At 38.5% G+C, this 15,070-nt stretch overlaps 1 protein-coding gene across 3 annotated transcripts in view; it reads right to left on the reverse strand.

Moving 5' to 3' along the window:
• OTUD3 (OTU deubiquitinase 3) overlaps positions 1–13,577 on the reverse strand; it is a 41,345-nt gene extending 27,768 nt beyond the window's left edge. For 2 of the 3 annotated variants that reach the window (XR_007952282.1, XM_051988373.1), the window contains exons 1-7: positions 13,264–13,577; positions 7,467–7,615; positions 5,899–6,011; positions 4,298–4,420; positions 2,002–2,133; positions 1,197–1,293; positions 221–426 (exon numbers count right to left, since the gene is read on the reverse strand). Coding sequence is in view for 1 of the 3 variants with exons in the window: in XM_051988373.1 (XP_051844333.1) it covers positions 221–426; positions 1,197–1,293; positions 2,002–2,133; positions 4,298–4,420; positions 5,899–6,011; positions 7,467–7,615; positions 13,264–13,475 (1,032 nt within the window). In the remaining 2 variants the exon portion in view is untranslated. The remainder of the gene's footprint in view (positions 1–220; positions 427–1,196; positions 1,294–2,001; positions 2,134–4,297; positions 4,421–5,898; positions 6,012–7,466; positions 7,616–13,263) is intronic. The other variant, XR_007952283.1, reaches the window with a different exon arrangement.
• Between the last annotated feature and the right edge of the window lie 1,493 nt (positions 13,578–15,070).

Here is a 15,070-nt window from a genome sequence, read left to right on the forward strand (position 1 = left end):
TATTGTATTTTTATTTTGTTAAATATTTCCCCATTATGTTTTAATCTGATGTAGTCCCACAGTTTGCTCTCTGCTCTAAGCGAAGGCACTTATTCAGTAAAAAGTTGTAAAATGGAAGATAAAGTTCCTTTGGAGTTTCTTCCAATTCTGAGTCTTCAATTCCAAATAACTTTAATAAACAGCATCCCAACCATACCCTTTTCACTCCCTCCATATATACCTTTAGAGTCTGGGTTTTATTTGTTTTGTTTTCTCCAACAGGACTGGTTTGTGTTTTATTGTTTTCATTTCCACTTTCACTTAGGCCTTGATTTCCAAAGATTCTGTTTCCACTGCCACCCTCCTCCCATATCGAGCCACGTTGTTTCTGAGTTTTGCCATAGATCTCCGGTTTCTCCTCTGCTTCATCCAAAGAAAAGTATTGTGCTGAAATAAATTGAGAAACCAAGATGGTCAAAGAATATCACTGTCATGTTAAATGACTCCAGGGTTAATTGAGTCCCTAGCACATTATTATTTAGGAAGCTAGCTTTCTTGAGGTATTCTGCTAACAAGCCACAAATATCAAATGATCACAACAGAAAATAAAAGATCCAAACAGGCTTAAATATTTCAGATAAATGGACACACACACACACACACAAAAATACACACACACACATTCCTAATGCTTTTCTCATGATTAGCCTTCATACAAATTAAGTAAGGTACTTTAGTTGTCAACATAAGTTTTTGACATATTTTCATTTTCATTTAATTCCCTAAAGAAAGAATGTTGCCAGTCATAAAAATCTCAGATACAGTAACTGTATCCTTTGGGGTAGATACAATATATCAAGCAACTGGAAAACTACATGGCTCAAGATTATTGATGAAAATTTAAAACCTTTTATCTCTGCAGCACCAGTAAAGATTCACAATTCAAGATGATATTTTAAAAGCCATCATTTGATAGATGTTGGTGATTTAAATAACATGGTACAGTCTCGCTAAGAATTCCAAATAGTATAATTTTATACTCTGTCCTATTTTAATTGGAAGAGTTCTCACAACTATGAAGTGAATAACTTCTATCTCAAGGAGCTAATGCTAACAAAATCTATAATGCTTATAGTCTGAGAACAGAAGACTTCACTTTCCACTAATGCTAATTCATTTTTCAGTTTTATAAACAATAAAAAGTTTTATATACTTACGGTTTCTTTTCCCTTGGTTCATCTGTACCATCGCAAGTATTGCAGATTCAATATTATAATTCTCAGCCTCCAGGTTCTGGACTATTAAATTAACATCCTACCCCAAAACAAAAGTTAAAAAAAAAAAAAAAAAAAAAAAAAAGGAAAGATGTCAATATTCTATTGCAGCAACTTAATATAGCAACTATCCTAATGAAAGATTTCTATATACTTTACTCAACAGAAAATTTCCTTACTTTAATACTACAGTGCATTACCTCAGAGTATGTATCTAAAATGATCAATACAGCCTTTTAAATAACTTTGGGGCAGAGCCAAATACTAGTTTAGTTGCCTACTTTTAATGTAAAAAACTTCCTTCTTTTTAAGAGATTTTTATTAATACCAAACACTGATTTAAAAACCCACATGTTATTTTATAATGAGAGCAATATAAGGGAAATAATTAATGTTCATTAAAGTTGAAAAAAAAAATCCCATCATATATTATTAGCCAATATAATCCAGCAAGTATACTATCATTAGGCAGGAATAAGAATTCTCATGAAACTATTTGGCACAACAGCCATGCTTTTATCACAGAAAGTGGTAGGACTCCTCAGTAGTACTAACATTACAAACTATGATCAACAAGAGCTATGTCCTCTAATATTGATTACAAAGTATTTGTCTAAGAAGTGAGTGCAAGGAATAATGCTGTAAAAAATTACGCTGGCATGGGTTCTATCAATAAAAAGTTATTAATAAATAAATAAATAAAATTATTTTTTAAAAAAAAGTATTTGTCTATTGTGCAGATACTAACTGAACATCCAGTTGCATTACAAACTTTCTGAACAGCATCTTCCACTTCATCTTTCAAGTCATCTTCAAAGTCATCCTCCTTTGGCTTTATCTTCTCTCTCTTATTTGATTCATCTTTATTAAGCATCTGAAACTAAAAGAAAATTAAATTTGGAGACAAGAATCGTAGATATGGACTTTATTGTTTTCTACAGAGGCAGATAGTTTGATCTCAAATAAAATGCATGAGAGAAAAATGATCGTAAATATAATAAGATATTTCAAGATCACTTAAATATAATAACATTAAGTGGGTCAATATTTCATTCAAACAAGAAAATTGAGATATATCCCCAATCCCATTCCCCCAAAAAGATATCTAAGTGCAGACACCTCACTGTTTCTGTTTAACTGTTTTTCTTGGTTGCAATGAGGGAGATCTTTTTTTCCAGAAGCAACTCTGATGTATAGACAGAAGGCCTCAATATAAAAAGATAACTAAAACAATGGGGAGTGGAGGGAAGGGAAAGAAGAACAGGATAATCAGAACTAAGTGACTTGTCCAGAGTCACACAGCTTAGTAATTGTCAAATCTGAACTCAGATCCTCTTGACTCCAGGGCCAGCTGTCCCACTAAGGCCTTTACTAAATTGTTTTAGATATGGAGAACCCTCAGCCCTATCTATACCAAATAAGCAATGTCCATAGCTATTCTTTATGGTCCTAGAAACCATAATATTGATAGTGATGATTTAACATTAGGGGCAAACACTTCTCACAAAGAAGTGCCAGAAGGACACTAATGCATTGTTGGTGGAGTTGTGAACGAATCTAACCATTCTGGAGAGCAATCTGGAATTATGCCCAAAAAATTATCAAATTGTGCATACCCTTTGATCCAGCAGTGTTTCTTTGGGCTTATATCCCAAAGAAATACTAAAGAAGGGAAAGGGACCTGTATGTGCTAAAATGTTTGTAGCAGCCCTATTTGTAGTGGCTAGAAACTGGAAAATGAATGGATGCCCATCAATTGGAGAATGGCTGGGTAAATTGTGGTATATGAATGTTATGGAATATTATTGTTCTGTAAGAAATGACCAGCAGGATGAATACAGAGAGGACTGCCGAGACTTACATGAACTGATGCTAAGTGAAATGAGCAGAACCAGGAGATCATTATACACTTCAACAACGATATTGTATGAGGACATATTTTGATGGAAGTGGATTTCTTTGACTAACTGAGTTTCAATTGATAAATGACAGACAAAAGCAGCTACACCCAAAGAAAGAACACTGGGAAACGAATGTGAACTATCTGCACTTTTGTTTTTCTTCCCGGGTTATTTATACCTTCTGAATCCAATTCTCCCTATGCAACAAGAGAACTGTTCGGTTCTGCAAACATATATTGTATCTAGGATATACTGCAACATATCCAACATATAAAGGACTGCTTGCCATCTAGGGGAGGGAGGGAGGGGAAGAAAATCGGAACAGAAACGAGTGCAAGGGATAATGTTGTAAAAAAAAATTACCCTGGCATGGATTCTGTCAATATAAAGTAATTATTAAATAAAAAAAAAAAAAAATGAAGTGCCAGAAGGAAGAATAAAAGAATCCACCTCCATCTCCTCTGCACTGCTCTAGCCCCATCTGAATTCTAACAAAAGAGCTTGTCTACTTTTAGATATTGTTTGAAGACACATATGATGGGAGAAACCACCATCATATATATTTTTCATCTGGTTCCTGGGTTCTGACTAAAAATTAAAAAACTCATGATCTGATATAGTTTCTATGCCAGTTGATCAACCCTATCCAACCATAATTTACCTAATCTCACATCTCTAATTCCATCTGAATATCCTTACTCCATTTCCACAGTCACAAAGAATAATCCACTCCTGGCTCCCTAAGACCTTTCACATACATAATTCACTCCGAGAGGCATCAGGCCTTAATTTGCAAAGAAGAAAAGAAAGTACTGAATCACCATCTCTGGCTCTAGTCTATAATGGGAACAAGGTAAGGAAAATGCTACTTCATATAAAAACCAAAGGTAAAAGCAAAAGAATAAGTGGTTGAGTGAAAATTTCAGTGAAGAGAGATCAGTTTAAGTACCATGTGCTTCTCTAAGAGGCAGAAAGCACTCTGGTGAGAGAAAACATTACCTGTTTCATTTACCTAAACTCTGAACAGGAAACTCCCTAAAGCTAGCTCTCCATATTAGCTACTGAACACCAAGAGTTCCCTCTGTTTTCCCTCAAGGGCTAGTATTACAAGGCTGAGGGATTTGGGAAGAAGACCATGCTCACGTCTGTCTGAAGATGGGCAGGTGCTTCTGAATTATCATTGATTCTCCGAACGCTGTCATAGTGCTCGCCATAGCGATATGCAATGTGCAGCTCCCTGACGTTGGCTTTGTCCGTACCACGAATCTGAAAGCAAAGCAAGAAGAGATATGTGCCAGCAATACATGCTGAAACCCTGAACCACACCCAATACCCTTCAGTGACATTGCTTTTCTATGAGGGAAGAAGGACCTATATGCCAGTAGGAACCACACAAGAACTTCACATCAAGGAGAAATCAAACTGGTTTTCATTTACTAACTATGCCATCTATACCCTCTTACACTGCTAGAAATACATTGCAAGGAGGTCAAATAAAGAAGGAAAAAGTCCCACAGATACCAAGATAATTCCAGATCCATGTCTTAAACATTACACTAATAGCAAGCACTTAATCATTGCCTGCTGAACTGAAGCTTTTGAATTGGGTTATTCCAGTCAAGCCCCAAATTTAAGAGCCCCAACTTTCACACCTTTAAAATAAAGGTAATAGAGGCACCGCCTGCTTCTAAGAGGGCAGTAAGAAGACTGGTTCTGCAAACCCTAGAGAAGAATAAGAAGGAGCCAACAGACAAGAGAGAGTGGACTGTCTGACAAAATATAAGCTACTATTCTTATCAACAGTATTCATTTTTATAAAAAAAAAAAAAACTTATCTTTTTTAGTGTACAGATAAGGCTTCCTTTTTTTCCTTCTCACAACAAAAAATGAAACAGAACTAGAATTTTATACACTGTTTAGGTACAACAAATTGGCACAGTGGAAAGATTACTGGACCTAAAGACCACTTGTCCGATAGGTAATTCTAGGAAAGTTATGGTGGGCTTCATTTTCCTGTAAAATGGGGATAATAGCAATATCTTTCTCCTGGGGGGGTGGGGGAGGTAAGGATCAAATAAGTCAATAATTATACAGTGTCTGTATAATTACACTATATAAGGAAGTATTATATAAAAGATATAACAATATATCTATTGTTATCATTCCTTGTACTTGAATCCAGAATTGTAATAAAGAAATGTTTCACCTAACATCCTTAAAATCCTTATTTCTAAAAATTCTCTGTAAAATAAATTTCTGAAATATTGCTATAATATATATGGTATGGCTCACTCTTTTCCCAAAGAACTAATTATATTATTCAAACACCTCTAACTTTGATAGGTCTCAAAGTATGCTTAACCCAATTTGAATAAATGTTGGTTAAAACTGACTGCTTATCAACTTCAGTGTAGCAAATGTGTAATTTTATGGTATTACAATCCCATTCCTATGCACTCAGATTAATTATCATAAGTTTTTCCTGAATAAGCCATCAATTACATTTCTGTCCACTATTACTTAAGACCCTAGGAAAAGTCATTTGACCTCTCATTGCTTTAGGCACTTAGGGGATGAAAAGTTACAAGGAAGATGCTGACCTGCACTAGAAGCTGAATTTTTTCATCTGAGAGTTCCTATACCAATGGAATTACAGTTCCAGTCCCTATCCTGCACTTAAAGAAGCCCCAAAGCTGATTTATTTATAAAAGACTTTGCTATGAATTTTCTATTAGGAGACTTACCTGCCACAAAGGGGCATTTAGCTGATGAATAACAACATTCATTTGATGATTTCTTGCAAAGGCTACAATTGCATCATTTCCAGCAAAAGTACCAGGTTTTGCCAAACTAGCAACTACAAGAAAATGGGAGAAAGATGGTTTCAGAAAAAAACACTCAAAATCCAAGCAAAGCTTCAGTAATTATTCTGCTACACACAAAAACAAGTAGTAGTATAAAAGATTCATAAACAGCTATAGATCAAATACATTTCTGGAAAGAAATACCTACCCCAACCTGCATACCTTGTCTGAAATTCTTACAGAAAAGATGGAGATTTAATGTGGTCATAACAAGATTGTGACTTCTGAAAAAGAACTAGGGAATTCATACTCAAGAGTTACAGATTCCTAACAGGAAGTAAGACTCTGAGACTGAAGACCTATGTGATATCCACAGAAAAATGGAATTAACTGTCAATTTTTAAAATGCTAAGTCATTTTGCTATTTTCTAAGCTAACTGCAATTTTAAAATCATAATAACTAATTCTTATGTTAATATTCAAAGAAAAGATTATTTTCCCTAATATTTAGGAGTGTTCCACTCTTGAAATTTTTAACAAATATCTTATAATTTTACACAACATATATTAAAGACTGGCTTTCAAATCTTTATCTGTTACAGATGGAAGATGTACAGATTCCGAATTCTTTCATCTTTGCTGTAACAGAGTCTTTCCCTCAATTATTTCATTCTCATTCTTATATTCCTCCAAAGGACTATCAGGCATGTTCAGTAACATTTTTTTTTCTAAAAATCATTTCCTAATCTACATAAAAGTTTCTCAGGAAATTAAATTGAAAGTTTCTATTCTCCCTAGGGCCACAATACTAAACACAACAAGTTTCTCTGACCAAAAACATTCAGAATGCAATTCATGCTTGCCAAGCCACAAACTCATTTTGCAAAATGCATATAATCTGACTAAACATTAGAAAACGACCTGAGAATTTTATCTAAGGTATGTCAGCCTAATGTGTAAAAACTGAAACATTCCAATAAAATTATGGCAATCTTCTCAGAATAAAAGGAGCTCAAATAACACAGTATTAAGTTGTAAGGGAACTGAGTTGAACTCTAGCACCATTATAGGTTTACAGTGTAACCTTGGATAAGTCACTGCCTCTCAGAGGCTCAGTTACAGGGCAGACTCTATAAAAGGATGGGGTTGAGATAAATGATCTCAAAAGTCCCTTCCAATTCTAAATAGATCTTATGAGGGACCATATTGCAGATCACTGAGCAATATTAACTGTACATTTAAAGGATTACTTTCTACTTGGAACAATCTTTAAGTAAAAACAAAACCACAAGATCTGCAGTTTTTCTTCTCATTTTAGATTATAAGAAATAAAAGTTATAAATCCAAAGAAAGGCTTATTTGAGAAGTACAGTGATATTTCTTAACTGACATTCATTTGGGAAAAAACAGCTTTTAAAGAATCATTTTGGACAATACAGTGGAGGCTGCTAGTAAGTATAATTACCTAATGAATGTGTCAAGGAGGATAGAATATCCCATTGACCTACCATGTTTTTCAAAGGGAATATCATCCTCCACAAAGGGTTCAAAATCATCCCGCTGTCTTATCATATAGTCAACAGTCTCCTGTCTGTGTTTGAGATGATTTCGTGAATGTCCCTCCAACTGATCACCAAGAGCTCGGAATAGACAATTGCTGCAAAGAAAGAAGTTTTAGTAAACAATATTTTCATTTTAATAAAGCAAGAAAAAATAGCTAACAAATTAATTCTTATCAAATGAATCTGAGGGAAGACTCCAGAGTATTGGACAATAACTATCGATTTACACAGTACTTATAGATTTATGAGCTATTTTCCTCACAGAAGCCTTATGAGTGAAGTAGGCAGCACAAGCATTATCATTTTCATTTTACATAAAAGGAAACTGAACATAAGGAAGTTCAATAATGTGTCTTAAGTCCCCCAGGTAATAAGTATCATAACTCCAATTTCAGAGCATTCTTTAAAAAAAAAAAAAAAATACAAATCCACTGCTCTTTGCAGTTACATTTTTTGCATTACAAATGCATTTGTATTTTTTGCATTTGCATTACATTTTGCATTTACAAAATTTGCATTACAAATTGCATTTTGTAATTTGCATTTGTAATTTTTTTGCATTACAAAATGTATTTTTTTTGCATTTTGCATTACAAAATGCATTACATTTTGCATTACAATTTTGCATTACTTTGCATTACACGGTATGGTCTTAAATGGATTTATGGAGAGTGAACTTATGGAAAGATTCTGCTATGCACCCAGGGTACTGCCTTCACAGATTACCTCACACTTACCTAATGCTCTAAGGTTTAGAGCCCTTTGAGGTATGAAATAGAAATAGTATCCTATGCATTTTGTGGAGGAAAAAAATAATACTCAGAGAAGGAAAGTACTTGCCTGCAAGCACCCAGCTACCAACTGAGAAAAGAAAAATTTGATCTACTGGCTCCAGAGTTACTATAATAATAATAATCTCTCTCTCCTTTCTCCATCCAATAAGACACAAGAAAAACAAAACCCATTACAAAATATGTATAATCAAACAAAAATATTTCCACAGCCATGTTCAAATAAAATTTAAAAAAAGAAAGAAAGAAAATATGATGAACTACAGTCTTAAGTTCATTAGTTTTCTATTTGGAAGTAGAGATGTTTCATCTAGTGCTTTGAAATTTCAGTTGACCATTGTGATTGTTTTTCAGTGTTTGAAAGAACACTATATCTACTTAAGGAAAAAATGTGGCACAATAGGAAAAACTGCACTTGGAAGCACAAGACCTCTGATTCTGAACCCACTTACTAGTTATGCAGTCCTGGAAAAACCACTTAATTCTTGGGTGCTTTATTTGCCATATCTGTAAAATAAAAATAATGTTTTACCTCATAAAGGCAAAAGGAGGGGCCTATATCAGATGATTTCTTCCAGAAGTCCATCTTCTGGACCCAAGATCTAGATTTTCCCCACATCACCTTCTATCTAGAAATAGATAGTCTGTGTAACAATCCATATCCACTGCCCTCTTTCTGAACCAAGTTTCACTAGAGGTTCTGTAACACAGCTATCTCATTACTCATTTTAGATAAAGCATCCAAAAGTTAAGTACTTTTTAGATTCCAAAGGAATCTGTCCAGCTAAGCAATTGAGAAACAAAAGCTCTTACATCTAGTCTGACCCCTAAGGAGATAGAGAAACCTATACAAAGGAACATTCATTGAACAAACAACACTCTCTTATGAAATGGAATGTCTTTTTTTTCCCTTGACTCCTCACCAATCACCTGGGGATCAACAACATCTTGTCAGAGGAAAATCACTCACCTTGGTCTCTATTTTCCAAATCCAGAACACTCCATCTGAACTTTCAAATCGATGAAAGATTAATCTATTTTCCTCTCTTATCACTAACAAAAAGGTCCCAATACCACTGAGATCCAAACAAGACAAGAACACAATCTCCGAACCTATGGAGGATTGGCAATGAGTGTGATTATACCATTTTAAAGCCTAACAGTAGCCCAGTCTTATTCCAAAGTACTTACTTTTCTACAATATTACCATGATTCCAGAGGACCGATGAAATATGCTAACAACCTACTGAGAAAGGGAAGATGGCTTGATGAGTGATGATCAAGATATATTATTTTTGGACATGGCTATTATGGGAAATTTGTTTTGCTTCACTATACATTTTTAATAATAGGTTATCGGTTTTCTTCCTTTCTCAATGGGAAGGAAGGCAGAGAGGATGGCAGAAAGAAGACAGAGATGGTAGAATTTCACTGATTTTTTAAATAACTTTTTTCCTAAAGACACTGGCTAATCCATGCCCAAATATCATAAAATCTCAAATTACTAGCAGAGTCAGAACTAAAGGTAGATAAGATAAAATAGCAGGAATTGTAATGAAAAACATGCAGGTAATTTTTTTCATGTGATTTAAGTCTTTCTAAATAAATTCAAAATAAATCTTCTAAATAGTTGTTATGAATATTCTAAGTATATATTTCTAAATAAATTTTAATGCTAGCTGTTATGTCAATTCAGCAATGATTTAAAGTCTCCTAGGGATATTAACTAAAAATACAATTATCAGACCCAGCCTGGGATTTACAGTCAGTTCTGACTGATCCCTCTTACTAGTTCCCATCACCATCTATACCCATTGGAAGTCACAGTTTTCATAAAGATGCTACTTCAGTTTGCACATTTGTATGAATCACAACAAAGTCTAAAACTTTTCAAAGCAGCAGCTGATTTTTCTAAATTCTGAATTTGTTTGTCCTCATGTAATAACCAAAGGGTGCTCAGAAGTAAAAATCAATAAACTATTAAATCACTACCACATGATAAATGACAAAACAATTTATGCCAACACCTGTCACTTTCCCAAGGGAGTACCTTTAGTAAGGCAAACACTGACAAAGCCCACAGGATGACCATAAGCTCTATAATTCAACAGAATCTCAAGTTTCTTGAGGGCAAGGAGTGTTTTGTTTTTGTTTCTCTCTTTATATCCCCAGAATATTACACAGTTTTGCACAATAGGTACTTAATAAGGAGCAGAAGGTTGGGAGGGCAAATCAAGGAAGACCTTATTGAAAAGATGGTGTTCAAGCTGAGGCTTGGAGGATAACTAAGATATCAAGAGTCAAAGAAGGATGAGAAAATGGAATCTGAACAAAGTTAAGGAAGGAATAAAGGGGGTCTTTCTTGGAGAACAATCCAGTCTAGCTGGACTGTAAGGTAGGAGAATAAGCTGGAAATAGTTTGAGATTATATCATTGAAAGCCTTGGACATGAGGTGGAAGTCTGAATCACAAGCCCCTTTCTTTACCTTTAAGACAAGGTACATGAACCCTGTTTCCAATGAATTTTCTTCTCTTGCATCCCATCCTTCTTGCACTCCTACAACCTCACCACCTGAGAGAAGAGGAGAAAGGCTCTGCCAAGATTTTTCCTGTTCCTATCCCATCCTTCTTTCTCAAGAGACAGGTTATATTTCCAAAGTCCTTCCTTTGTGTCTCTTCCTGCCTTTCAGAGGCTTGTCCCACTTTCTATCCCATTACCTCTGATCCCTAAAACCACTCCCATCAAATGAGCCCTTGTACCCACATTTCTTCCTCTCACCTTCTTTTCCACTATACCCAATCCCCCAGATCCCTTACTCCCAATCCTTTAACCACTTTCCATATATTATTTCCCTTTGCTCTCTCCTGAAACAGACTAAAATCAAGCCCTGGACCGGAAAGCAAAACACAGACCTAACTAACTAAGCTTAGTTCCTGTGAGCACCTTAGCAGTAACTTGACTTTTTTAGGCTCTGTGAGCACATTAGCAGTAACCTGACTTCTTTAGGCCTTACTTTTCCACTTATAAACAAGTATGATGATCTACAATGAGGAAAGCCATGGATGTAATCCATCAACACTTACACTTAGGATTGCTTTTCTTCCAGGGACTAACTCTTGCTACCCTCTCCTTTCCCAAAGTAGACTCCTTCCTCAGTAGAACAATCCTCCTCTAGACTCATCCATCTTATCATCCAGAGACCTTTCTTCCAGCTGCCCACACTCTTACCACTCACTGCCCCATCCTTCCTAAATCAACTCCCTTGCCACTCTCCTTCATTCTGATGCATTTTCCTGGGGCTCACCTAACACAGCCAATCCAACTTAATAAGCAGAGGCTTAAACAAAAAGATTTAGGAGTTAGGAAAATCTGGGTTCAAGTCCCCACCTATGACATATATTATTGTTACTCTAAGCAAATCACCTAAATGTTTCAGTGTTCCAAACAATTCTAAGCTGAAAAAGTCCATTATAAAGGTAAAGTACTGGATTTTGAGAATTACAGTAGAATTGCAGTTGAATCTACTTCTGAGATATCTCTATCATCTTTAGCAAGCTACTTAACCCATGCTCTCAGTTTTTCTATCTGTAAAATGAAGAAGTTGACTTAGGTGACCCTAAGGTCCCTTCAATCCTAAGGTCCCTTCAAGTTCTAAAGCTATGGTGTCAAACAAGTATGAATCTAAATTAGTAGAGGGATTTCCCTACACCAATGAAATCACAAGTTTCAGACAAAAACAACAACAAAGCCCAGATCAGGCTCAGTGAACACAAAAACAAAAGCCAACCAGTCTCTGTCCTCTAGGAGCTGACAGCCTCCTCTTTCCTTACCATATCCTTAGGGGACTCCTTTCCCTCACAGGTACTAGCTCCAAATTTTCTATCCCCAGGTCAGCTAGCCACACCCTTTCTGACCAGCCACTCAACAACCTCCAATAGTTCCCTACTACTTCTAGAATTAAATATATAAGCCTTCACACCCTAACACTACCTTAACCTTTCCCATCTTATTATACATTACTCTCCTCAAACTCTATGGTCCAAACTGACCTTCTTACTGTTCCTGAACTGGATGCTACATCTCCCATCTTCCTGCCTTTGTTCAAGCAATCCTCCATGACAGGAATGCTCCCCCTTCTCAAGACTTTCCTGGCTTCCTTAGAAATTCACGACAAATCCCACTTTCTGAAAGAAGCCTTTGAGGCCACGTCCTTTGTCTTTCTTTGTACCCTTATCGCTTAGCACAGGCTTGACATATACTCACACAGTTAAGTTTTAATCAAGGCTAATAAAGCCTCCCGATAGGAAAATCCTGGAGGACAAAATCTATTTGGTTCTGCTAGTTCGGTGGGTGCTCCCTACTATTAATCATAATAGCTGTCATTTACATATCGCTTTAAGGTTAGCAAAGCGTTTATTTCATCTGATACCCTCACGTTATCGTCTGGAATACACACCCATATATATATATGTATATATGTACATACAAATCCACAAGCACATACACACACCCAGACACATACATGCAACCCTGGAAGGTAGGTGTCCCGTTTTACAGAAGAGGAAACTGCGGCTGAGAAAGGTTATGCGACTGTACTTAATAAATGCTTGCAAAGTGTGACTTCCTCACCTTTTCACCTGCTCAGGTCTCCAGCTCGCATCTCCGCGCCCGCATCTCCCCAGGTCCTCCAAGTGCGCGCATCCTCCCTCCCCAGTCTCAGCTCCCCCGTTCAGTCGGCTTGTGCTTCCTCCCTCTCACCTCCCCCCCATCCCTCACCCGTCGAACCCCGGCGCGCGCCTCCCCAGTCCCTCGTCCTCCGGTCCTAGCAGCGCGTGCCTCCTCCCTCCCTCCCCCTCCTAGCACCGGTCGGGCCCCTGCGCGAGCCTCCTCTCCCCACACCCCTCCCCTGCGCGCGCCTCCTCCTCCATCCATCCTCCCCCGGCCTCCTCACCCGTCGCCCGGCACCTCGCGCAGCTTGAGCCCCAGGGCCTGCAGCTGGTTGGCGAAGCTGACAAACTCCTCCTCGCCGCCGGCGCCGGGCTCCGTCCGATTCCGCCGCTCCTTGGCCAGGGCTCTCCGAGCCGCGCGCTCGTCCCGCTTCCGCTCCGCCTCGGCCTTCCGGCCGCTGCCCGGCCGGCTCTTCACCGCCTGCTTTCGGGACATGACCCGGCCCCCAGCCTAGGCGCCGGGAGGAGGAGACGACGCCCCGAGCGCAGCCGATTAGGCGAAGCAGGCGGCGGCTGCAGCGGCAGCGGCGCCGGGGCAACGGCGAAGCAGCTTCTGCGCTTGCGCCGCGTCCCTCGAGCCTCTGCCTGGCAGCGGCTTCCAGGAGCCCCTGTCACGTGGCCCAGGCGCGCAGGACCCAGAGACAGAGGGGACAGAGAGCTGTGGGGAGAGCTAGAGAGGACCCGCAGGTCCGAGAGTGTTCCTTCTGCCCCCTAGCGAGGAAGGAGAAAAGCCAAGGTCTCCACTGCATGCAGGGCCATCTCCGGTCCTCCCGATCGATATCTTGTCGCGGGACCCCGATGGCTCCAGAGGCCGGAGTGAGGCTGGTGCCCTTGCACAGTCCTCCCTCTCACTTCAGTCCTATTCACTTGCGTGTCATGGCTTTCCCCTCCCCATGGTCCTCTAGGGCAGATGCTCCGAGAGAGGTGGTGTTCCGAGGGAGGGGGGCGTGTCTTATAGCTTCCAGCCCGGGCATTCTTTGCAGATAAGAATTCTGGGTGATGGAACCACCGAGTGCGCATCAAACCCTTCCCGGATGGAGGACGCTGCGCTGAGCCCTGGGATACAAAGAGAAACTAGCGTAGTGTCTCCGGCGTAGTTCCCACTAATAGGAGGAAGGTTTCCCAGGCAAATCAAGTGAAAAACAGCGTGGGAGCGGCAAAGCAGATAAGGATACTTCTATTAAAATAATGTACTGAGGGGCAAGCTCACCAAGGCAGCGAACCTCAGAATCTTGAGGCTCTGCATACATTATCTCACTTAAGCTCATCAATCAACAAATACTTAGTAAGCGCTATCAGGCATTGTACTAAGTGCGAAGGATATTTTTCATGTCTTGACATCATTCTAACAACAATAAATACTTTAATCAAATCAAATTATTCAGAAGCACGAGTTGCCCTGCACATAGGTACTGTGAGAAGTAAAATTGTAAGGTTTTGTTTCCAAGGTTGAAAAGTTTCAGAGTCTCGCAGCCTCCCTCTCGTTGGCACGGTGGAAATAGACATTCTAGCATCAGTACATCCTGGCTGAAGAGAATTAAAGAATGTCTTAAGTCAACAGAAGAAACCACGGGAACTGGCTGAGTCCAATAACCGGGTTTAGGCCCCAGGCAAGCTAAATTTTTATTTGAGCAAGTTTAATAAGCCTCATGTATATTAATTTCTTAAGGAGGAGATAGCCATTTTTGAACACATGATGATGTAGCAAAAGGAGAGGGGAACATAGAAATATATCAAGGAGGGCATGAAATATTATATTTTAGAAGGATCAGTGGAAATTTTGAGAAGAGGAGGAGGCAAGGTGAGATTATGAAATATAACTGCTGGTTCTGGCCTCTGTAAAGTGTGTCTGTGTCCTCTCAAAGGGGTATGGCACATGCTTCTTGCAAGAATATATTCCTCCAATTCAAGAATTTGGGTCTGAAGTTTTCATTTCCAACAATATGCCCTGGCCACATAAGTTTCCCAGGCAATGAATAGCATTGGATACTTGGAATCAGAAAGAGAGGGATTTAATCTCACCACATGAGC

The sequence above is a fragment of the Antechinus flavipes genome, chromosome 3, assembly GCF_016432865.1.
Source record: "Antechinus flavipes isolate AdamAnt ecotype Samford, QLD, Australia chromosome 3, AdamAnt_v2, whole genome shotgun sequence".
NCBI lineage: Eukaryota > Metazoa > Chordata > Mammalia > Dasyuromorphia > Dasyuridae > Antechinus > Antechinus flavipes.